A 25,160-nucleotide genomic window follows, 5' to 3' on the forward strand; every position below is an offset into this window, starting at 1 on the left:
CCACGGCCTATAGGCTGTCCCCACGATACGATGAATGAACTAGAGGTGGCAGGCGCGCCCCACTGAGAAGGGTAAGACTGTGAGCCGCTGGTGTCGGGGAGACAGTGGGTGTGTTTGTGTTTGTTTGGAGGAGAGACGCATCGTGGTAGACAGGAGACTGACTTTGGCATTGTTGTCGGAAAGCTTGCATGATGGATTAACACACGTTAAAGCCCTTGAAACAGCATCTGGAACGTAGTGAGTGTTTGCTGTTACTACGTATTAAAAGCAGAGGTATAGATGTGGAGGAGTCAAAGGGAGCACTGTGGTGGATTCTGTGGCCTGGCCCCTCAGCTTCTGGTCCAGCCTTCGTGTGGTGAGCCTCCTTCTGCTGCACACGTTGGAGAAATAAAAGCTGCATCTCCCTGGGCCCTTTTGGAACTGGCATTCTGGATGCGGTCAAGTTTGGCCAGCTCGTCGCACTCACATGTGGTCTGGAAGGCCACGTGAGACGGAAATCTGCTTCTGGGTGCTCTTGCCGGGAGTCACGGAGACGTGGGTTTCCGTGTGAGCATCAGAGTGTCTGTGTGGGGTGAGAGGCAGGGTGAGAGCAGTGGTGCGCTTCGCCACCTCGGACAGCCGACGGGTGGCATCTCTTTGCAGCTCGGCATTCGGTGACGTCACGTTGGTAGCCCGAAATCGGCCGCGGTGGGAGTGTGTACACCACGGAGGTCCGTGAAGCCTCTGGGGAGCCCATTGTTAGAGGTTCGGCAGCACGCCCCTGGGTCCAAGGCTTCCTGCCTTGTGGCCCGTGCGGGTCTAGCCGCCGCAGTGTGGCTCTGGAAGCCAGCCAACGTCCTGGGACTTGGACCATCGCCAGAGGCAGGGGTTCCCAGAACCACGGGTGGGGTCAGCAGCTTGCCGATTCTCCTCCTTCCTTGTGGCCTGGGTACCAGCTCCCTTGAGAGGTCAGTTCTGTGGCGCTCTGGGTCGTCCCCAGAGCTCAGCCTACATTCCATTCTTGGCGCTCTTTAAATGATTCTGTAAGCACCTGGTTCTGTGTGTTCAATTCCCCGTGTAAAGCCAGCGCCTGGTTCGGTGTTCGATTCCCTGGGTAAAACCCGCCGGACAGGTTTGAGGTATCTGCAAATGAGCCCTGACTGATACACGAGGTGCCCCAAGTAATGCTCAGATGCCCGCATCTACCCTTGGAGTGCTAGTCGGGGCACCAGCAGGAAGATTAAAAGTGTTGAACCGAGGGGCGTTTAACGAAAGGACTGTCTGGAGATGTGCGAGGAGGGGAAGGGACCCGACCAGCAGTGCTGAGCGGGAGCTGCCTCATGCGGGCTCTGGGGAGCTGAGTGTTAAGTTGCCAGAAATCTGGGAGCAGTGTTCAATGCGGCCATTATTAGAATTTATTTTATTTTATTTTCTAAACCACTTCACTGACGCGCGTTTGACATGTACCCCCGCCCACACCCCTCGGCTTCCTCGCGAAGCTGTGTTTGCGCAGGCGCACTCGGGGGAGCGCGCAGTGCTCGGGAGCGGGGCTTCGTGAGGGAGCGCAGCCTCTCCAGCGCCGCCGAGCCGACGGGGTCTCCGGGGCGGCCCGTGGGCGGTGGGGCGGGCTGGGCGGCAACCAATCACACGCCAGGAGGCGCGCCTGAGGTGAGTTTGCGCAGGCGCACTGGGTATCTTTGCGCACGAAGGGGCGGAGCTTCGCGAGGAGCCTCAGTCGGCCAGCAGTGGGCGGAGAGAGCGGTGTCTCCGCGTCGGGTGTCTGAGGGGGACGGCGCGGCAGCCATGCAGGCCCCACACGACGGCGCGGGCGGAGCGGCGGGCGGTGCAGGGACGCCCAGTGGCCCTGGAGGCCCCACAGGCCATGGAGGCTGGGACGGCGCAGGAGAGGAGGGCGCTGCGGCCGCGGGAGCCCCCCAGGTCGAGGGGGCGTCGCTGGCCGCAGCGCAGGGTGAAGAGGCCTCCGCCTTGAGTGGAGCCCCGCGAAGCCCGATGCTCGAGTTGTATCCTTTACGAGGTGCCCCCGGGGTCGGTAGGGGCTGGAGGATGGGCAGCGTGAGGGGCAGCGGTGCCGGAGAGTGAGCAGGAGAGGGTTCAGAGGTTGGGCTGCACCACGAGGGACAGAAGGGAGTAGGGGGACCAAAGGTGGCTGGACCAAGCAGCCTGTGGGAGAAGCGGAGTTGCCTGGACGGAGGGGGGTGGCCTGAGGGTTCGGGGGTTACCTGAGGGGAGGCGGGGAAGAAGGCGGGCCTCAGACGGGACAGGGGCCCCGAACCATGAAGTCCATGTGGATGGCACCTGAACCGAATCTCCATCAGCACCCTCATGGTGCCTTTCCTGTCCTGCATGGATGCGGAGGTGGCCCGCAGGTACCTGACCCCGGGTGCTGAACCCTACCTCGGGGATGTTCAGAGGGAGCTCACGGTGATCGGTAGTGACCTGGTTATGTAAGTTGTCTAGACGGGCGAGGGGGTGGGGAGCGGGAAGCTGGGCCCATCTCTGCTGAAGGGAGCTCTATTAGAGATGGGGAGACTGTAGGCTTGGTCCAAGGAGGGGCGTGGGGCACTGGGTCTGTCGCAGCCTGAGGGCCTTGCTCAGGGAGACACGGAAGAGCATGGCGAATGGCCACCTGTGGGGTGTAGGGGTTGGAGTGAGGAAGGCCAGGAGCCATCACCTTTAGAGTGATTTTCTTTTCCCTTCGCTTTTAGCCGATTAACTGCTGAAGACTCTGGCATCTTGCAAATTTCCGTCGCCTCCTTGCTCAACCGGCTTTCCATAGTGGTGCAGACCATGCAGCACTTTGTGCCTCCATTTTTTGCTAAGACTCAGCCCGGAAAAGGGGGTTGAGATCACAAGAGTGTCCTGTCCTAGGCAGTGCATCCTTCCCGAGAGCCATGATCTTTCCAGTAGTTGCCACCCCCTAGCTGTTTCCTGTATGGGTACTTGGGCACTCTGTGCCCAGTTGTTTTGATTGGTGCTTAAATACTGCTAATCATAAATAATAAAACTGAGCTAATATTTCATGTCTGTGTTTCTTTTCAGCATCCAGATTTTCTCGCCTTTGTCCTGGGGTGGGAGGGGAGGTTCTCGGGTTCAGATATTCAAGTAGTACAAAACAATTGACAATTTAGGAAATGGAAGACACTGAAAATTATTTCGGGCCTGTTGTTTGTCATTGACTACTGTCGGCATTTCGGAATACTTTTATAGTTTTAGAGTTGTAGGTATGCAGTAAATGTATGACAATCATATAAAGAAGTAGGGTTTTTCAAGTTTGGCATTACTTTTTTTCCTGAAGTTTTTTCATCCAACATCTTGGCTTGACCTCTTTCTAAAAATTCTTCAGAAACATCTGAAGAATGGATGCATAAAAGATGCATTATAATGTAATTGCTCAACACTTAAATTGTTCTCACTTTTCCCCCATTGTACATAATGTTTCAACGGAATTCTTGTACATAAGTCTCTGCATGAATGGTTGTTTTCTTAATATAGATTCTGCGAGGTATATCTACAATACAAAATTGCTCTCCAGAAAATGTGCTTACCCCCACCAAAATGCTGGTTTTCTCACATCCCTCTCACTGCAGGATCTGTTTCCTGCCACGATAAAAAACAAACAAACAAAAAACAAAAAAAAAACTCACCTCAGTTTGTATGAGCAGAAGAAAGACTCCAGAAACACTAGAATAAGGATTTTGTGCTTTACCAGCCTTGTTTCAGATCGGAGAATAAAAGTGCTGGGACACTTGGTTAAGTGTTTCAGGGGTGAGGGGAAGGCAGTGTAGTATAATCTTGGGAAAATGTAATTAAAACCCTAAATCCCCTTGTGTACATATAATTCTCACAACAACCTGGTAAGCTCAGTGTTAACCTTATACCTTTTGTAGGTGAGGAATTGAGGCTCGGAGACTAAGTAACTTTCTCCAGATCACTCTGTTAGGAAGTGGTGGAGGCTGGATTTGAATCTAGGTCTATTTGATTCAAGCACCCACTCTTCTTAGCCATGGTATCACACCCACCTCAGCACTGCCACGTGGAGCCACCAGGATGCTGGGATAGTGTTTTCCTTCTGATCACTCCAGGGAATGAATGTCTATGTGACTAATGAAAAATGCAGCAATGGACAAGCGCAGGAAAAGTTGACTCCAGGAATTGAGAAGAGAAGGTTGATAAGAAACCCAGTCTTGGGGGTAGGGGTCTAACTCAGTGGCAGAGTGCCTGCATAGCATGTGTGAGGTCCTGGGTTCAATCCCTCACCAAAAAAACAAAACAAAAAAAGAAACCCAATCTTGGCTTTCCAGTGGCTTCTCTATACTCCCAGGTCCTTTTGTATCTTGAAACCTTTGTTGGAGCCTCTTTGAAATGGATGTACAATGGTATGTACAATACCTGTTTCCCTGCCACTCTGCCCTCTCTCCTCAACTATGAAGAGGGCGCATTTCAGGTACTTTTAGTAGCTAAGAAATAAATAATAGAACAAAATCTTCTGCCAACCCAGAAAGTGTCTCCACAAAAGTAGAAGAAAGCTAGTTTTATTACTGAGTAGGCGTTGCATAGGATGTGACGCACGGCACAGGCAATCTGCTAAGAGATTCCAAAGACAAGTCTCGCCTTTTTTGTTTATAACCAAACAGCTACCACTCATTACACACATGTCCTCAAGTAAGAGGACTTGACACCACTAAGTCTCACATAGAATTCATCCTAAGTTTGCCTGGAAACTGTGGCAACTGTATGTTTAGTTACTTGGTGTTTTGGACTGAATGTGCCCCACCCCACCCCTGCCCCTTCCAAATCCATAGTTGAAGCCCTAACCCTGGTATGGCAGTATGGCTGTATTTGGAGATGGGGCCTTCAAGGACATGATTAAGGTTAATGAGGTCATAAGAATGAGGCCCTGGTCCAATAAAGATTACTGTTCTTATAGGAGGATGCCTGAGAGTGTTCTCTCTCTCTCTTTCTCGCTCTCTCGCTCTCTCATCTCTCTCTCTCTGCATGTACACTGAGGAAAGGCAATGACAGAAGGTGGCCGTCTGCCAGCCAGAAAGAGAGTTCTCACCGGAAGCTGAATTTGCTGGCACTCAATCGTGGACTTGTAGCCTCCAGAACTGTGAGAAAATAAATTCCTGTTGTTTAGCCCGCTCAGCATGGGTCGAGGGATCAGTATTCTCTTGTAGTAGCTTGGGCATACTACTACAATTGGCTTTATCCAAGGGAAGGATAAACATCTCATATCTTTATAACAGGAGCTAATTTTACAATCTGGAACCAGATCCCCACTGAAGTCAGGCTTCTACCCTCCCACAGAAACTGGGAGAAAGGAGTATTATCTTACTTGACGTTTACATTCCAAAAAGATGTTTCCTAGGTCTTTAAAAGACATTCCTGGGTCATAAAGCTGAAAAGAGGCTTTTTTTAGCCTTTAAAATATAGGCATACATTCAAAGAGACACAGAAAGAATTTGCAAGTTTTCTAAAGTAAATGCTTCAAGAAAAAAAGGGGGGCACTTCTTCCCTTATTTTTAACAGGGAGAATTAAGCCTCCGGTTTTTAATTTGTATGCATTCTTACAGTAGCCCTAAAATGTGGTGTTCCTGCAAATTTGCTAAATTCCTTGATTACCTAGTAGCTCTTTCGTAGAATCCATCAGATTTTCTATTTAGGTGATCATGTCTGCAAATAAAGGCAGTTTTTCTTTCTTTCCCATCTGGAAGCCTTTTATTGCTTGATTTCTCTTCTCATTATGGGTTGGATTTTCCCACTTCTCTGCATGATGATAAATTTAGATTGGATGCCAGACAGTATGATCTTACTTTGGGTGCTGGTTACTTTTTATGTTCCTAAATATAGTCATAGCTTTGCTCCGGGATGCTGTTAAGTGACATGGAAACAGTTTGAACCTCCTGATCCTTGCTTTGAAGATTTGCTGCAGTATAGGATTCATTTTTTCCCCACACTATTGAGGCAGAGGGCGCTGAACTCTTGCCTGATGCTTCCTGAAATTATGAGGTTTGCCATTCTGACCAGTGGGGACAGCCACTAGTCCCTGTCCTGCTTGAGCGCTGGGCATCGTTACCTTTTATCCTTTCTGAGAGTCCCCACATAGCTTCCTCATACACTTGTGCTGATCGGTGGTCTGAGAATCGTAGCAGACCGTGTACCCGCACGCAGGGCTCTCTCCGTCTGCTGCTCTCTCCTCTCCGGCCCTCTGCCTCGCCAGCGCTAGGGCTCAGAATTTCAGCTCCACCTCCTAAACTCAGGGTGTCTGTGGGGCTCTACCAGGAAACTCCCTCTCCTGACAGTGAGCTGGGGCAATGGCAGGACTTACTCATTTGTTCCCAGCTCCCAGAGATCACTGTCCTTCACCACCTGATGGCCAACGTCTCCTAACCTGTAGTTTATATCTGTTGTCTGGGTTTTGGGAGTGTTTCAACTGGGAGGGAAGTCCGGGTCCTGGTACTCCATATGCCTTTACATACAGTCTGCCACTGTGGGACTTGGAGAGCTCCGACGTTGTGGGCTGGAGGGAGGGAGGTGCTGTCGGTGGGGATGGTGGTGGTGGTCGTGATGATGATGACGATGAAGACTGATGATGAAAAATCTCACCTGACAAGCATGTGGCAGCTGTAGTGACTACAACAGGGATCTGTTTGTTTTCTTTCCTTCCTTCCTCCTCCTCCTCCTTCTTTCTCTCTCTCTTCTTTCTTTCCCCTTCCTTCCCTTCTCCTTTTCTTCCTTCCTTCCCACCATTATTCTTCCTTCTCACTGACCCTTTCCCTTTCTCCCTCTCTCTTTTTTGCTCCTTTGTCCTCTTTTTGTCTTTCTGTCTTGACTTTTATTTGTTAGAGATTAATTACTGATGAATAGAATTCAGCTCTTCTGTGCACTATCCACCCTGCTTCCGCTCCTCATTCTTCCATCATGCTTCTGTTCAATTCTGTTCATTTCTGGCAGTTTGGCTATTTAGTGATTAAAATATAATGCATGGATGTTCTGGATGATGTTGCTAACAAAGGGCTCCATTCCTCCCCAAATGCAACCAATGAGCTGGCAAAAACTGTCGGAATCAACACGTACAGGACTCCAGAAACAAGTAAAAAATGTCCCACTAGAGAAAAGCTTGATGAAGGAAGAAGTTGCTGGTTTGTGAGAGGAGAGTTGCTGACATCACTTGACAGCCACACACGTGGCGGGCTGCTCGCGCCGTCCCACTCACAGTCCTGTCCTCAAGGGCAGGAGCTGGTACTGGGTGTGCACAGCAGGGATGCGAGTCTACGCGGACATCTTCAAATGCTTCCTGCCACAGGAAAAGACTGCGGGAAGGGGATGTCTGGAATTACATTTTCCGCCTTTTATGCTTTTGTATCATGGGATTTTTATGGTGAGCAGTTGTCAGTTTTAAAATGAAAAGCCAACGAAGGTAAAAACACATATGTATCCACATACATGTGAGGAATCTTGGCAGTAAGTAGCCATTGAACGGTGGCAGGTGGGGATGAGGAAAGACTGATAGGTTTCAGGTGGGCTATACCGTATTTCCTATTCCTCCTGTCTTGGTCTCTCCTGTCCTGAACAAATTCTGTCCTTCTCCCTGGCACTCCAGACCTGGCCTTGTCACCATCTCTTTTGCTGCCCTGTTCATGTCGGGCATGCAGGATGGTGAGAGTTCACCGCTGGGGCTGGCACTTGCTCACAGTAAGAGCTCGAACCTCGTGAAAACTGTTTGAAATAAGAACTGCTGTTTTCATTTAATGCTTCTAATGTTTTTGCTGATCTGTTCTGTTGCTGCCCTGAGATGCATTGTCGCTTGCTCAGAATCTCAGGTCCGAGTACTTGTGCTTGAATGTCTGAAAGGTGCTCCAGACTCTAAGAAAATAAGGTCATGTCAATCCCGGCCTTCTCTTGGCACCAGCGAGAAGAGACGCAAGCATCCTTTCAGTTTGGGAGGCTGGAGCTTTGTGTTACTAATGCAAATAAAGAGGTCAACGGAGGCAAACTCAAAATTTTCAAAAAAAAAAAAAAAGAGATGAGTTTATTCGGAAATAGCAGAAAAATTGCAATTTGGGACACGCAAACTACAGGCAAGCTAATGGTGAGTCCACTGAGGGTTTGAGGTAGGCTGTATTTATGGGTAGGAAATGGAAAGAGGGGACAATTCAGTTATAGTCTGTTAAAAGGAAAAACAAATGGAGACTAGCACTGAAATTTCCCAAGCTGACAAAACCAGTCCAGTCATACACACAAAACTCAATTTGCCTTATATGGTGAAACCAGCCTGACCTGGGTCACTTCCTGTTCAAGCCTCTAGAAACCACTAGCAAAACTTGCCAAGGTTGATAGGAGGCAACCCCTGACCTTTCCTTTAAGAAAATTCCAATATTATCATTTTCTGTAAATCAGGCATTTATGGGGAATCAGTCTCTCAGGGCTTGAGTTTTGTTTTCCTGAGGGCGTGTGCGTCAGATTTTCCATTTTCTCTCCTTCAGTTCCATTTCAGGTTGAAGTTCTCTCATAATGTTTGACCTCGGTCAGGGCCTGGGCTCAGGAGGCAGACATGGCTGGCGTCCTTTCAATAGTCTGCAACTTGATTCTTTTTTTTTTTTTTTTTTTTTATGATTCCCAAAGTAATCTTACTTCAAGGAAAATAATTCAAACACTGTAGACCTCTTTAAGGTCCCTCAGCACATGTCCTAGATAACTACTAAAATCTGATAAGACCATCCTCTGCTGTTGTGCTCCGGGCCCTGGGCCTCACTGTGCACCCAGTACGGGTGGGGTCCTGGAAGAAGAATCAGGGGTGGGCTCCACGCAGGACGCAAGCTCTGGAGCTCAGCTGCAGGGATCCAGTCGTAGCCCCTTCCCTGGAGAACTGTGTGACCTTTGACCAACAGCCTACCAGCTCTGGACCTAGACTTTGTGGTCTGGAGACTAGAGGCGGGAAGAGTTCCTACCTGGCTGGGTTGTCATGAGAAGAAACTGGAGCGAACATGAGTAAAGTGAATGGAAGAAGGAGCCGTACACAGTCAGTTTGCAGGAAAGAAGAGCGGACATTATTTTGCTGTTTGGCTGCAGTAACCATAGCTGTCCATTCCAGCTACTGTGGCTGCATAAGAGATTACCCACAAAAATAGGCGGCTTGACACCGCCATGGACTGTGAATAAGCCATAGACTGAAAGTTCACACAGCACACCAGAATCTTTGTTAACAGTTATCATGAAAATATATTTCATGATAAAAGTTCTCAGAAAACTAGAATAAAGGGAACTTCCTCACATGATAAGGATCATTTACGAAAATTCCACAAATAACATTATACTCAATCGTGAAAAGACTGACAAGTTTTCTCCTAAGAACGGGAACAAGACATTGATGCCCACACTCACCGCCCCTTTCCTCCCCCAGCTTTACTGCAATATAGTTGGCTCACCACATTGTGTAAATGTAAGGTATACAAAGTCATGATTTAACACACACACATACACACACACCCCCCCCCCACATATATGTCAACAATGCTTACCACAAAAAATTAGTTAACAACTCCATTACCTCACAGAATTACCATTGTCTGTGTGTTAAGAACATTTAAGATCTACTACTTCTGTTCAACCTTGTATTGGAAGACCTAGCCAGAGCAATTAAACAAGAAAGAAAACACGCCCAAATTGGAAAGGGAGAAGTAAAGCTACCACCGTTCGCAGACCACATGGTCCTTTATAGAGAAATTTCCAAAGAATTCACAGGAATGCCAGTAGACCTATTAAACAAAATCAGCAAAGTAGCAGAGTACAAGATCAACACACAAGGATAAACAAGCTTATATTGTATACTGCAAGGAACTATGTTCAATTTCTTGTAGTAACTTATGGTGAAAAAGAATATGAAAACGAATATATGTATGTTCACGTATGGCTGAAGCACTGTGTTGTGCACCAGAAATTGACACAACATTGTAAACTGACTATACTTCGATAAAAATATATATTAAAAAAAGCAAAAAAGCATACAAACAAAACAAAGCACCAAGGAAAATAACAAGGATGTGGAGAGATTGGAACCCTCCTACATTCAAGGTGGAAATACAAATGGTACAGCCACCGTGGAGGACAGTGTGGTGGTTCCACAATAGCTGAAGCGCAGAATTGCCGTCTGACCCAGCAACTCCACTCCTAGCTGTAGATCCCAAAGAATTAAAAACACGTACTCAAACAAACGTGTACAGCAATGTTCATAGCAGCACTATTCACACTACCAAAAGGTGGAAACAACATAAATGTCCATCAGTGGATGAACAGATAAACAGAATGTGGTCTATTCCAAACAGTGAAATATTAAGCAGTCATGAAAAGGAGTGAAGTACCAATACATGTGACAACATGGGAAAAAACCTCAAACACATTATGCTGACCTGGAAATAAACCACATCATTACCATTCACATTCCACTGGTGAAAGTCCCTTGGCCTCACTGAACTGTTAGAATACTAAGAATTACTATCCTTAGCTGGAAGTTCATGTAGGCATTTAAAATTTGGCACCTAAAAATAGGGGATGAATGGAATGTGAGGAATGATTAGTAAATCCTGTTACAATTTTTTTTCCTGTTACATTTTTTTCTTTTTTGGGGGGCTGGGGCAATTAGGTTTATTTATTTATTTATTTTAAAAACTTTATCTATTTATTCAAACCATTTTTATTTATTTATTTATACTATAATACCATATTTTTAAAACTGAAGTATAGCTGATGTGCAATATCATATGGCACAGGTATACAATACAGCAATTCACAATTTTTAAAGGTTGTACCCCATTTATAGTTATTATGCAATGCTGGCTGTGTTCCCCGTGCTGTACAGTCCATCCTGGTAGCTTAGTTTATACCTGAGAGCTTGTACCTCTTGCTCCTCCACCTCCGTCTTGCCCCTCCCCCTCCCCTCTCCCCACTGGTCGCCACTAGTTCCTTCTCCACATCTGTCAGTCTCTTTCTTTTCTGTTATACTCACTAGTTTGTCGTATGTTTTTTTTAAGATTCCACGTGTATGTGATCTCTTACAGTATTTGTCTGTCTCTGTCTGACTCATGTCACTCAGCACAACGCCCTCCAGGTCCACCCATGCTGTGCACCAGAAGCTAATACAACACTTTAAATCAACTGTACTTCCATTAAAAAGCAAACAAACAACCCATTTAAAACATGGGCAGAAGAACTGCACAGACATTTTTCGAAAAGAGGAGATGCAGATGGTCAACGGGAACATGAAAAGTTGCTCAACATCACTAATACCAGGAAAATTCAAATCAAAATCACAATGAGATGTCATCTCATACCTGTCAGAACGGCCATCATCAAAAAGAACACAAATAACAAATGTTGGCAAGGACGTGCAGAAAAGGGAACCCCTGTGCACTGTTGGTGGGAATGTAAGTGTGCAGCCACTATGGAAAACAATATGGAGGTTTCTCAAAAACCCAAAACCAGAACCACCGCATGGCCCAGCAGTTCCACTCCTGGGCATACATCTGAGAAAAACAAAAACGTTAATTCAAAACATACATACACCGTGCTATCAACAGCAGCACCACTTAAAATCGCCAAGACATGGAAGCATCCCAAGTGCACATCAACACATGAATGGACAAAGAAGAAGCATACAAGAAATTTTAAATTATGCTAAGTGACTGAAACCAGACAGAAAACATCACATATTGTGTGATTCCATTATACGAAATATCCCCAAATAGGTAAAACTATAGTGTCAGAAAGCTGATTGGTGTTTGCCAGGGGCTGGGGGCAGGGGGGAAGGGATTATGACTGCTAAAAGGGTGTGACAGCTTAATGGGTTTGTTTGCTTGTTAGTTTGGTCTTTTGTGGTGATGAAAACCTTTTGTTTCTCTCTCTCTTTTTTTTTTTTTTAGTTTTTTTTGGAGGAGGGTAATTAGGTTTACTTATTTATGTTTTAATTAACCCTTTTTAGTGGAGGTAGTGGGGATTGAACCCAGGACCTTGTGCATGCTAAGCATAGGCTCTACCACTGAGCTACACCCTCCCCCAATACTTTGGAGCTAGGTAGCGGTGATGGCTGTACCACATTTTGAATGTACTTAATGCCACTGAATGGTTCACTTTAGAATGGTGGATTTTATGTTAACTTCTTCTCAGTTAAAAAAAAGATTCTTCCTTTTGGGCTTAAATTATGTCTCTATCATTCTGAATAGGCGATGGTTTATGGTATGAACGCCAAGACTCTTGCAACTGCACTGAATTTGCACATATCTGATTCTAAAAGGCTTGCAAGCTCAAATAGCCGGTTGATTTTAACATCCTGCTTTATAAGACAAATTACAGCTAAAAGGGCTGATATCAGATTTTTATTCTGAAAGAAAACCCTCCCCAGTATGTCCAAAGGCCAGCATGGATTCAGTTCGATCTCCCGTATTGTCAACAAGTACAGGCCTAGAAAAGTAAGAACTGGTGTTTTTGATCACTCAAAAGCACTTCAACGTCAACAAAGAGCAGTGCATTGTTTTAAGCATGCTTTTTCCTCTTAGTATATTTCACGATGCTGTCTTTAAAGATTGGCAATTCCTGAAACTGAGGTAAGAATTATGCTGCTGACCATTCAGTGTGCACCTTGTTTGGGCCAGACACCAAACTTTACATATTTCATTATGCATCTTCACAACAACGTCCCAACCTCATTTAAAGATGAGGAAATGAAGACTGCAAGTAGCGTGTGCAGGGTCGTGAGTGAAACGCATTGCCAGTGGGCTGCGATACTCACCTCCTGAGCGCTTTAGAGCTGTGGGAGTGTAGCCGGCTTGGCTGGCATATGTTCTAAGCAATCTGTCCTTCAATACTTCCAGCCCCAGAGTCTCCTTCTCTTGGTTGGACTGCATCTGGAATCTCGTGTTCAGTTCTGGGTGCCATGCCCCCAGAAAAGGCTGACGGCAAACAGTCAGGGCCTGGTTGAAGTTGGGATGGACTTCCTGTGGGCTATTGGCATCGTTCCAACACCGCTTTGCAGGAATGTTCAAGAGAGAGGTGTAAATCATAGAAGAGACAGGACTAGATGACCCTTAAAATCCTTTCTAATGCTGAGCTTCTGTAATTTTATACTTAACTTGCATCTGATGGACTTTAGGCTAGATAGTAAAATGAACATTCCGGGGGCAGGGTATAGCTCAGTGGTAGAGCACGTGCTTGGCACGCAGGAGGTCCTGGGTTCAAGCCCTGGCACCTCCATTAAATAAATAAGTAAATGAACCTAATTACTTCCCTTCAAAAACAAAAAAAAATTTTAATTACAAGTCTGATAAAGAAAATGAACATTCAGATCAAGAGGAGACACTGGTGATTTTGAAGGAAAAAAGGGCAGAACAATTTCTATCAAGTTCGAGTACATAATTGTGTCCACTGTTTATTTTCAATTCAACAAGGAAGGGAATAAATTGTTTAAAAGTAGTACACATTTTAGAGTGATTCTTTTCATGGAAGACAGAGTGTACGTTCTAGAAATCTTTAATCATTGTTTTCAAAGATTTGAGTCAACCTAGGCCAAATGTTTCTCTTAAAATGAAACAGTTGGATTTAGGGTAGGGGGGAGGAGGGTGTGACCAACATTACTTCATACCATCGGTTTTGACTTAATTTACTGGGCCAGGTTAGAGGAGCGTTTTGGAAATGCAGATTCTTATTTAGACTTTTTTTAAAGGTGACTTCAGTGTTTGTATAATGTAGCTGCCATAGGTAACTGCAGGCCAGTTTGCTTCTGCTACCTTCCATAAGCTCTAAGGAGTAAATAACCATTCATTATTGTTTATGACCAACGCTGGCACACCCTGAACCACTCTTTTAACTGACACAACATACCCCCTTCTCAGGTTTTTTTCCCACCCAATTTGATAATGACCGTATTTTGAACATACATAAGGAGGCCATTTATTTTGCTGTTCTCATCGGTAGTAGGTGCTACAATCCCCGTTTTGTACCTTAGGGAACGAGTATAAAGAAACACAAAGAGATTTGCACTAGGCCTCGAAGAACTCGGTGGTAGCCTTTGAAGTAGAAATTAAACCACGGATATAGTTGTGTGCTTATGTACGTCTATCTAACTTTGTTAGAATAGATTCTGAGTGAGGTTTTTTCCCTTTTTTTATTGAAGTACAGTTGATTTACAATGTTAGTTTCTGGTGTACAGTAAAGTCATTCAGTTATACATATATATACATACGTTTTTTTTCAGATTCTTTTCCGTTATGGGTTATTGCAAGATATTGAAGATAGTTCCCTGTGCTAGACAGTAGGTCCTTGTTGTTTATCTATTTTATATATAGTAGAGTGTGTCTGTTAATCCCAAACTCCTAATTTATCCCTCCCCCCACCTTTCCCCTTTGGAAACCGTAGGTTTGTTTTCTGTGTAAGTCTGTTTCTGTTTTATAAATAAGTTCATTTGTCTTTTTCTTAGATTCCACATGTAAGTGATCTCATATGGTATTTCCTTTCTCTTTCCGGCTTACTTCACTTAGAATGACGACCTCCAGATCCATCCATGTTTCTGCAAATGGCATTATTTTATTTTACTAATTTTTATGGCTGAGTAGTATTCCATTGCATAAATATACCACATCTTCTTCATCCAGTCATCCGTCGATGGACATGTAGGTTGTTTCCATGTCTTGGCTATCGTAAATAGTGCTTCTATGAATGTTGGGGTGCATGTATCTTTTCGAATTAGAGTTCCTTTTGGATATATGCCCAGGGATGGGATTGCTGGATCATATGGTTAAGTCTATTTTTAGTTTTTCGAGGAATCCCCATTCTGTTTTCCATAACGGCTGCACCAAACTGCATTCCCACCAGCAGTGTAGGAGGGTTCCCCTTTCTCCACACCCTCTCCAGCAGTTATCATTTGTGGACTTCTGAATGACGGCCATTCTGACTGGTGTGAGGTGATACCTCATTGTAGTTTTGATTTGCATTTCTTTGATAATTAGCAATATTGATCATTTTTTCATGTGCCTATTGGTCATTTGTATGTCTTCATTGGAGAATAGCTTGTTTAGATCTTCTGTCCATTTTTGGATTGGGTTGTTTGTTTTTTTCTAATTAAGTTGTACGAGCTGTTCATATATTCTGGAAATTAAGCCCTTGTCAGTCTCATATCTTTTGCAAAAATTTCTCCCATTCTGTAGGTTGTCTTTTTGTTTTGCTTATGATTTTCTTTACTGTGCGAAAGCTTATAAGTTTAATTATGTCTCATTTGTTTATTTTTGCTTTTATTTCTATTGTCTGGGTAGATTGTCGTAGGAGAACATTGCTAAGATTTATGACAGAGAATGTTTTGCCTGTGTTTTCTTCTAGGAGGTTTATCATGTCCTATATTTAAGTCTTTAAACCATTTTTAGTTCATTTTTGTGTAGGGTGTGAGGGAGTGTTCTAACTTCATTGATCTACATGCTGCTATCCAGTTTTCCCAACACCATTTGCTGAAGAGATTGTCTTTACTCCATTGTATATTCTTGCCTCCTTTGTCAAAGACTCACTGACCAAAAGTCTGTAGATTTATTTCTGGGGCCCTTATTCTGTTCCATTGATCCAAAAGTCTGTTTCTGTACCAGTACAATGCTGTTTTGATTACTGTAGCTCTGTAGTAGTGTCTGAAGTCTGGGAGGGTTATTCCCCCAGCTTTATTCTTTTTCTTCAGTAATGCTTTGGCAATTCTGGGCCTTTTGTGATTCCATATAAATTTTAGGATTATTTGTTCTAGTTCTGTGAAAAATGTCATGGGTAATTTGATAAGGAGCACATTAAATCTGTAGCTTGCTTTGGGTAGTATGGCCATTTTAACAGTATTAACTCATAGCAACACTATTTACAATAGCCAAGACATGGAAACAACCTAAATGTCCATCGACCGATGACTGGATAAAGAAGTTGTGGTATATTTATGCAATGGAATACTACTCAGCCATTAAAAAAAAACCCCAACATAATGCCATTTGCAGCAACATGGATGCCGTGGAGAATGTCATTCTAAGTTTAGTAAGCCAGAAAGAGAAAGAAAAATACCATATGATATCACTCATATGTGGAATCTAAAAAAAATGAGATAAATGAACTTACATATAAAACAGAAACAGACTCACAGACATAGAATACAAACTTGTGGTTGCCAGGAGGGAGGGGGGTGGGAAGGGATAAACTTGGAGTTTGAGATTTGCAGATACTGAAAATAGATTTTAAAAGTTTATACTGTGTAGCACAGGGAAGTGTATTCAATATCTTGCAGTTGCTCATGGTGGAAAAGAATACGAAAATGAATTTATGTATATTCACGTATGACTGAAGAATTGTGCTGTACACCAGAAATTGACACAACATTGTAAATCAACTATAACTCAATAATTTTTTAAAAAACAATACTAATTCTTCCAATCCAAGAACATGGGGTGTCTTTCCATTTCTTTAAGTCATCTTTAATTTCCTTAGTCAATGTTTTGTAGTTTTCCATGTATAAGTCTTTCACTTCCTCGGTCAGATTTAAGCATTTTATTTTTTTGGATGCAACTTTAGTCTTTTGATTGGAGCTGCATAGTCTGTTCTTATTGCTTGTCTTTTTCTTTTTTTTTTTTTTTTTATCAGTGAAATAAGACATAAGGTGTCCAGCTCTCTTAGACTGGATCCCTCACCTCTCTCACAAAGACCTTCTTTCCTTCACCTCCTCTCTCATAGGCATCATCCTGAATCTACCTCAAACATTCTTTCCATCTCCCCTCGCCTCACAAAGGACTTCCCTCCCTCCTCTCCACTCACAAAGAAATAACACCCCTCACTTTCCCTCAGAACATCCTTCTATTTCTCATCTCGCCTGACAAAATCCTTTGTTCCATCAGCTCCCTTCACAGAGACCTTTGCTCCTTCTCTCTTCACAGTGGTCTTCTCTCTCTCGCCTCACTTCACCAAACTACGCCCCTTACACTGCTCCCAGTGTTCTTTACTTCCATCTGTCCCCTCACAAACGCCTTGTTTCCCTCACCTCCGCTAACAAAGGGCTTCCATACTGCACCTTGCCTCAGAACACGATTGCTTCTCCCCCCTGTCATAAAGACCTCCCCTCACTGAATTCCCCTCACAAAGTTGGCAGTCTTTGTCTCGCTTCTCCATCTTCTCTCATCCACTCCCATGACTTCAAATGCCGTCTACATGGTGATGACTCCCACCTTTATATCTTGGTTCCCAGACTCTTCTCTGAATTCCAGGTTTAAATAGCCAACTTGTGGCTTCACATCCCTGCTTGGGATAGCTCATAGACACGTCAATCTTGAGATGTGCCCAAAACCCATCTCTTGACCTACCAGCACAGCCCTTGTCAAAACCTCCTGATTCCTCATTTACCTCAGTCTCAATAAATGCAATACCAGTCACCTAGTTGCTCAGGTCTAAATCCCTGAAATTATGTTTCAATCCTTTCTTTCTCCCAGAATCCATCTAAGCCACCAGCAAATTCTGTTTTTTCTATCTTTAAAACATAGCCAGAATTTCCACACTTATTACCATCTCTACTATTACCACCACAGCCCAAGACATCACCATCTTTCATCTGGACTTTTGTAAAGCATCCCAACTGTTCTTCCTATTTTCAGCCTTGCCTCTTATGGTCTCTTCTCAGGAACCTGTATCCTATTGATTGTTTTGTCTGATCTTTTTTTTTTAATTAATTTTTAAAAATTTTTTTGTAGAGTGATTTATTTATTTAGGTTTGGGGGGGGGAGGTAATTAGGTTTATTTATTTCTTTATTATTGGAAGAGGTCCTGGGGATTGAGCCCAGGACCTTATGCATGCTGAGCACGCACTTTACCACTTGAGCTACACCCTCCCCCCAGTCTGATCCTTTCGTGGACCACCAGATAGAGGTGGTAAATCTCTCACTCTAATAGTGGATTTATCTTTTTCTGTCTATAGTTCTGTCAATTTTTGTTTTACATATTTTGAAGGTGTGTTATTAGGCACACACTCATTTCAGACAGTCATGTCCTCCTGGTGAATTAATACTTTATCAGGATGAAGGTCATCCGTTCATTTAGGCACAGGTATTTATTGAGCATGTATTACACGCCAGGCACTGCTCTAGGTGCAGTGAAACAAGCAGAAAACAAGTCTGTCCTCATGGACCTTAGAGTCAGAGATGCGCCATCTACTGCTTTTTGCCTTGAAATCTAGTTTGTTTGATATATTATCATTCTATTATTTTTCTTTTGGTTAGAATTTCTTTGTTTTTTCAATCCCTCTGCTTTCAAAATTTATTTATATTTTAGACATTTCTGGTAAAGAGCATGTGGTTGGAATTTTTAATCCTGAATAGCAATATTTGCCTTTCAACTAGATGAATGAGACCATACAATTAACATAATTACTGACATATTTGCATTTGCATCTTACCACCTTATTTTGGTTTTCTATTTGTCACAACTGTTCTACATTTCTTTTGGATGTTCTCCTAGGGCAGTCTACCACAGCAATAGAAATAAAAGCAAGAATAAACAAATGGGACCTAATGAAACTTACAAGCTTCTGCACAGCAAAGGAAACCAACCATAAGCAAAACAAAACAACAACCTACAGAATGGGAGAAAAGTTTTGCAAACGGTGAAACCGACAAAGGCTTGATCTCCAGAATATATAAGCAGCTCATACGACATAATAAGAAAAGAACAAACAACCCAATCCAAAAATGGGCAGAAGACCTAAACAAGCAATTCTCCAAGGAAGAAATACAAATGACCAATAGGCACATGAAAAAATGCTCAAGATCACTAACTATCGGAGAAATGCACATCAAAACTACAATGAGGTACCACCTCGCACCAGTCAGAATGGCCATCATTCGAAAGTCCACAAATGACAAGTGCTGGAGAGGCTGTGGAGAAAGGGGAACCCTCCTACACTGCTGGTGGGAATGCAGTTTGGTGCAGCCACTGTGGAAAACAGTATGGAGATTCCTCAAAAGACTAGGAATAGACTTACCGTACGACCCAGGAGTCCCGCTCCTGGGCATATATCCAGAAGGAACCCTACTTCAGGATGACACCTGCACCCCAATGTTCATAGCAGCACTATTTACAGTAGCCAAGACATGGAAACAGCCTAAATGTCCATCGACGGATGACTGGATAAAGAAGAAGTGGTGTATTTATACAGTGGAATACTACTCAGCCATAAAACCCGACAACATAACGCCATTTGCAGCAACATGGATGTTCCTGGATGTAGTATGTTTTATATTTTCATTTTTTTAATTAGTTTGTAAGTACACAGTTTTCCCTCCTAGTTTTAAGTTTCTTTCCCTAGAGATTATTACATGCATATTTCACTTTTCTAAGTCTAAAGATAACCAGTATCTTTTCTCTCCCTCATGATATACAAGGGCTGTAGAACACTAGCTACATTTAAATTCTTTCTAACTCAAAATGGATTGAGACTTGCATGTAGGACTTAAAACCATGAAACTCCTAGAAGAAAACATAGGCAGTAAGCTCCTTGACATCAGCCTTGGTGAAATAGTTTTTTTTTTTTCTTTTAGATTTGACACCAAAACCAAAGACAACAAAAGCAAACATAAACTGGGACTGTGTTAAATTAAAAGCTTCTGCATGGCAAAGGAAGCATCACCAAAGTGAAAAGGCAACCTACTGAGTGGGAGACGACACTTGCAAATCTGATAAGGGGTTCACGTACAAAATACAGAAGGAATTCCTACAGCTCAATAGCGAGACAACAGTCTGATTTTTTTAAATGGGCAGAGGACCTGAATAGACATCTTTCCAAGGAATACGTGTAAATGGCCAACGGGGACATACAAAAGATGCTCAGCATCACTAATTACCCTGGACATGCAGATCAAAAGCACAATGAGACATCACTTCATCCCTATTAGAATGGCAATTATCAAAGAGACAAGAAATAACAAAGATTAGTGAGGGTGTGGAGAAAAGGGAACTCTCGTGCATTGTTCGTGGAAATGTAAATTGGTGCAGCCACTATGGAAAACAGTATGGAGGTTCCTAAAAAAAGCAAAAATAGGACTACCACATGATCCAGCAATCCCACCTCTGGGTATTTATCCCCACTAAATCAGACAGAGAAAGATAAATGCCATATGATCTGACTTACACCTGGAATCTTAAAACAAACAAACAAAAACTGAATTCATAGGTACAGATTGGTGGTTGCCAAAGGCAGGGGATGGAGGGTGGGCAAAATGGGCAAAGGTGGTCCAAAGGTACAGACTTCCAGCTATAAAATAAATAAGACCTAGGGACCTAATGTGCAGCGTGGTGGCTAGAGTTAATAGTACTGTATTGTATATTAGAAAGTTTCACAATATATACAGATATTGAATCATTATGTTGGCACCTGAAACTAATATAATGTTAGCTGTCAATTATATCTTAATAAAAAATTGCACAGCTTAAAAAAAGAATTACTATAGTCTTTTTGCCAGAAATTATGAAAACCAGAAGATACTAATAAAATTTGTACAGTGCTGAAACAGACAAAACTGTCAATCTAGAGTTTTACATCCTGTGAAAATATATTTCAGAAATAAAGAAGGAACACAGACATTTTCAGAAACAGAAAACAAAATCAGAGAGTTTTCACCAACTGAACTTAACCTTAAGAAATGTTACTGGAAGTTCTTCAGGTTGAAGTAAAGTAATACATACCAGATATGGATTTGGATCTACAAATAAAGAAGAGGGCTGAAACTGATAAATATATGTGCAGATTTTGAAGATTTTTCTCATAGAAGCCTAGATTACCAGAGGCTCAGACCTTACATGTTAAAAGCTCAGTCCCACAAGGCTGTCCCCCACTTTAGATGCCACTTGCAAGTCTCAGGGGCCCTCTATGCTTCTGACAAACTGGCTGTCAGTAGGTGGTTCCCATGATCCCCTTCCCAGTTTCCATATTTCGCTAGAATGGCTCACAGAACTTAGGAACACACTTACAATTCCTTGTTTATTATAAAGGCTATTATAAGCCAGATCTCACCAATGAAGATACCTAGGAGCCGCCAAGAATTGCCATACTACACCAATTTATACTGAGTCCTTTTAAGGTTGTTATTTCTCCTATGAATATGACTTTGGCCACATCTCATAGGTTTCCTCTCTGTTTGTTGGAAGATGATTCGGGATCAGGGTCATAGCAGCTTCTTAAAAATGTGTGAGTTTTCCATCTTTGGACTACACCATATTATGGTATGTGTATATTCCATGAACATTAAAAAGTAGAACTTTCCCATAAAACGCTGCAAGTCTGGAGTCTTTTTTCAGGAAATTATTTTTATATCTTTTTGGATTTTGGTGTCTGAGAGTTGAAAAGGGGAATTTCAGTGTGAGTTTAATTTGTATTTCTCAAATTATGAATGACATTGATTCTCTCTTCTTATGTTTAAAAACCACTTGTATTTCTTTTTCTGTGAGTTTCTGTTCACTTCCTTGTCCACTTTCTATTGCATTGCTGTTGATAATTTACAAAGAGAATCAATTAATGATTGATTATCATTATCAATGAAAAATCAGTTAAGATAAATATGTAACCACCTCACATACGTATTAATCAACATATCGGTGTAGTGAATTACATTCTTTCAGTCCTTCATTCAAACCATATTTACTGAACACCTACTAATGTCACATGAATAGGACAGAAAAAAATCTCCGGACTCATGGATAAAGGAAAAAAGAGCTTAAAATTATATATATATATATTAAAAACATTATATTTATATATATATATATAAATTTCAAGTATTGGTAAGTGCTAAAAAAAGGCAAAGTGAGTAGTAAGTCGTGGTGTGATAGTCTTTTAACAGGTGATTTTTTTGGTCTCTGATTCTTTTTCTCTCTGTATGTGAATGTGTGTGCAAGCACATGTGCAATGTTCGTTTCCAGATTGATGTCAGTCATATTGATTTTAAAGATTAAATTGGTATACTTGATATCTTTTCCATGTTCTTTAACCTTTTCAATAACATGGGAATATTTTGCTTCTTGAAGTTTTGATCAAATAAACTGGACTCGATCTCTCTTTCTCCTTGGATTAAATCTTTGGCCACCTTTCAAATTTTCCCTTTAGTACTGGCGTCAAGAAGCTATCTATCTCTTCTTAAGTCAATTTTGGAAATTAAGATACTCCTAGAAATTGTCTCATTTTATCTGGAGTCAAAATTGATTTGCTTTTTAAATATTTAGTTTTCACCCTCTCTCTCATGCCTAAACCGTATTGATTTTTATTGTATCTTTGTATCATAACCACACCAATTTATTGTGCACACAGACCCTGCGGGTCAGGAGTTGGGACAGGGCAAACTAGGCACCTGGTTTCTCCGCTCGGTGATGTCTGGGGCCTCGGCTGGGAAGACTCAAGCAGGTGGGGGCCAGAATCCTCCGAGGGCCCCCTCACCCACCTGTCCCCCATCTGGCTGGGACAACTGGAAGGCTGGGCTCTGTGGACCAGCGCACCTCCACGTGGCCCCTCCAAGGAGCTTGGTTTCCTCGCATCATTGCGACCTTCGGACGCTGCCTCCTCTTACAGGCAGCTCAGGGATCCCAGAGCACCTCGTCCAGGGAACAGTCCTGAAGCTGCACCGCCTTCCATGACTCAGCCTTGGAAGTCACACGGCATCTCTTCCTCTCTACTCCACGGGAGCAAGCAGGCACAGGCCAGCCCAGATTCGGGCGTCGGGGATACAGACCCCCACCTCTCAAGAGGAGGCGGGAAAAGCCCATCTTGTAGCAGAGCACGTGGGACGGACGATGGCTGTGTCCATCCTGGAAAAGACTCTCGGCCACACAGTTGCAGTTCTTGTCACCCGCACCAGTCGAGAAATGGCGGTGAACGCAGTGCCTTCGCCTGCACTGGGAGTGTACTCTGTGACGTCGGCGGGGATGTCTGTGGCCCGGGCAGTGTGTTGACCCACCACGACCCACGCCGGAGTCGGAAGGGGCACCCCACCCATCTCTCTCCCCGCAGCTCCCAAGCCTCCTGGGGGCGTCACAGCCCGTGCCCGTGCATGTACTGCCACCTACTGGCGACAGCCTCCAATTGCAGATTTTGTTCTCTTGAGAGCGACAGGAACCTCTTCAGTTCCATCCAACAAACCAGTCCCACCCAAGCCGAAGCGAGAATGCTGCCACTTCTCTGACGACGTCCCTCATCTAGAAGACGCGGACGATGGCAGCGTCTCCATCACAGAATGTTTGGGACACTGAATAATTGCATACGCCCCCTGAAAGCGGTGCCCGGCACAAAACATGCCGCGTTACTTGTGTTTCATTCCACTCGCAGTAAAACTGCACGGGGCAGTCGGGGTTTGGATAGATCTAGAAAGACGTATAGAGTGAATTGAAAACCGAGTCTTCGCGCAAGCGAGCTGCCCCCTCCCCCACCCCCCACCATGGCCTGGCACAGCAGAGTCACGCAGGGAGGGCTGGTTGGTGAGCAGATGCACGTGAGGACAGCAGAGACTCGGGGGGCGCTGGACACCTGAGACTTCCGTCTCAGGGACAGTCCCCTCCAACCCGAAGGCAAGGAGGAGACAGGGCATCTCTGTCCCACCGTCACCAAGACCAGCCCTTCCTCCAGCTCAGGAGGTGCCTCAGGGCCCCCTTCATGTCTTTATTCCTGAGACTGTAAATGAAGGGGTTGAGCATGGGGGCCACGAGCACGTACAGCAAGCACCGTGGCCGCCGAGTCCTCGGCTGTGTAGGAGGAGGAAGGGCGCAGATACACCCCGAAGAGGGTCCCATAGAATAGTGACACCACAGCCAGGTGGGAACTGCACGTGGAAAAGGCTTTCAGCTTGCCCCGGGAAGAACGCAGCCTTTGGATGGCTGAGAAAATGCGTACGTAGGAGAGAGAGAGAGAAAGAGGAAGGGACAGACAAAAAGAAAGCTCCCCATGGTGTAGACGACCAGCTCACTGGTGTGGGTATCTGAGCAGGAGAGCTTCAGCAGTGCGTAGAGCTCACAGAAAATGTGGTGGATTCTGACACTTGCACAGAATGACAGCGTACTCATCAGGAGGGTGTGGACCAGGGGATAGACATTTGTGACAATCAGAGCCACGGACACTGACATGATGCAGAACTTGGGGCTCATGGTGGTGGTGTAGTGAAGAGGGTGACATATGGCCAGAAATCGGTCATACGCCATCAGTGCCAAGAGGACATTGTCCAGTTCTAGAAACAAGATGAGAAAATACATCTGGGCGAGGCACCGGCCGTAGGAGATGGATTGGCTCTGGGCGTGCATGTTTAGCAGCATCTTTGGTACAGTGACAGAGGTGAAGCAGACATCAACGCAGGACAGGCTGGCTATGAGGAAGTACATGGGGATGTGGAGGGTGGAGGTGGCGCTGATGGCCAGGACAATGAGCAGGTTCCCCACTACGGCGACCAGGTACATGGTCAGGAACAGACAGAAGAGGAAGGGCTGGTGTTCAGGCACCTCTGACAGTCCCAGGAGGAGAAACTCTGGGGTGACACTCAGGTTGCCTTTCACCATGCTGCTGGCTTCTGCAAACAGGCACTGGAAACACGTGTGCCAGCAAGACAGGGGCAACCTGGGGACCTTCAGCACCGCTGAAATCGTCCTTTGTGACGTTTCGGGGCGGAACGCCAACCTGGGGTAGGAAGGACAAGACTGACTTGTGGCTCTGCCTGGTCACCACAGAGTGCAGGAGGGCGGAGTGGAAGCTCTCCCTCAGGGTGGGAGCCCCGCCTGCTTCCCCAGGAGGAAAGGAACACCAGGCAGAGAAGACCAAGAGAACTGAAAAGATAGGGCCTGGTTTGGGGAGAGTGGGTGGAAGTGGGTTGACTTGTGCATTGGTTGGACCCCTGTGGGCCTTTTAATTTCATCCGCGTGAGAGTCTCGGCGAAGACCATTAGGCAAAATTCTGTGTGTGTGCGCGCGCACTTAGACACATCTACTTCGTAGACATAGACAGAGACATACGTGCTCACATGTACATATGCACAGAAAGACGCACGAAAAGATGGTCACGAAAACGCTAACCAACAGTGGCTATCTCTGGGGCGTGACGTCTATACCTGCATCCTTTTTCAACGATAAACACGTGTCAGTTTCCCAAA

General features: G+C 44.3%; 1 protein-coding gene and 1 pseudogene across 2 annotated transcripts; one reads left to right on the plus strand and one right to left on the minus strand.

The window, feature by feature from the left end:
- Positions 1-1,706: 1,706 nt before the first annotated feature.
- On the plus strand, positions 1,707-3,004 carry LOC105081000 (EKC/KEOPS complex subunit LAGE3). 2 transcript variants are annotated; one of them, XM_010970156.3, is made up of 3 exons: positions 1,707-2,000; positions 2,316-2,444; positions 2,706-3,004. In XM_010970156.3, the coding sequence occupies exons 1-3, from the start codon at positions 1,783-1,785 to the stop codon at positions 2,842-2,844; spliced, it is 486 nt and encodes a 161-aa protein (XP_010968458.2). In that variant the 5' UTR covers positions 1,707-1,782; the 3' UTR covers positions 2,845-3,004. The 2 variants fall into 2 exon arrangements, with proteins under 2 accessions (XP_010968458.2, XP_074215540.1); XM_074359439.1 differs by having other exon boundaries at positions 2,316-2,366.
- A 20,624-nt stretch (positions 3,005-23,628) lies between these two features.
- Positions 23,629-24,573, minus strand: LOC141576264 (olfactory receptor 1D2-like; annotated as a pseudogene).
- Positions 24,574-25,160: the final 587 nt, after the last annotated feature.

Source organism: Camelus bactrianus, chromosome X (assembly GCF_048773025.1).
Source record: "Camelus bactrianus isolate YW-2024 breed Bactrian camel chromosome X, ASM4877302v1, whole genome shotgun sequence".
NCBI classification, from domain to species: domain Eukaryota; kingdom Metazoa; phylum Chordata; class Mammalia; order Artiodactyla; family Camelidae; genus Camelus; species Camelus bactrianus.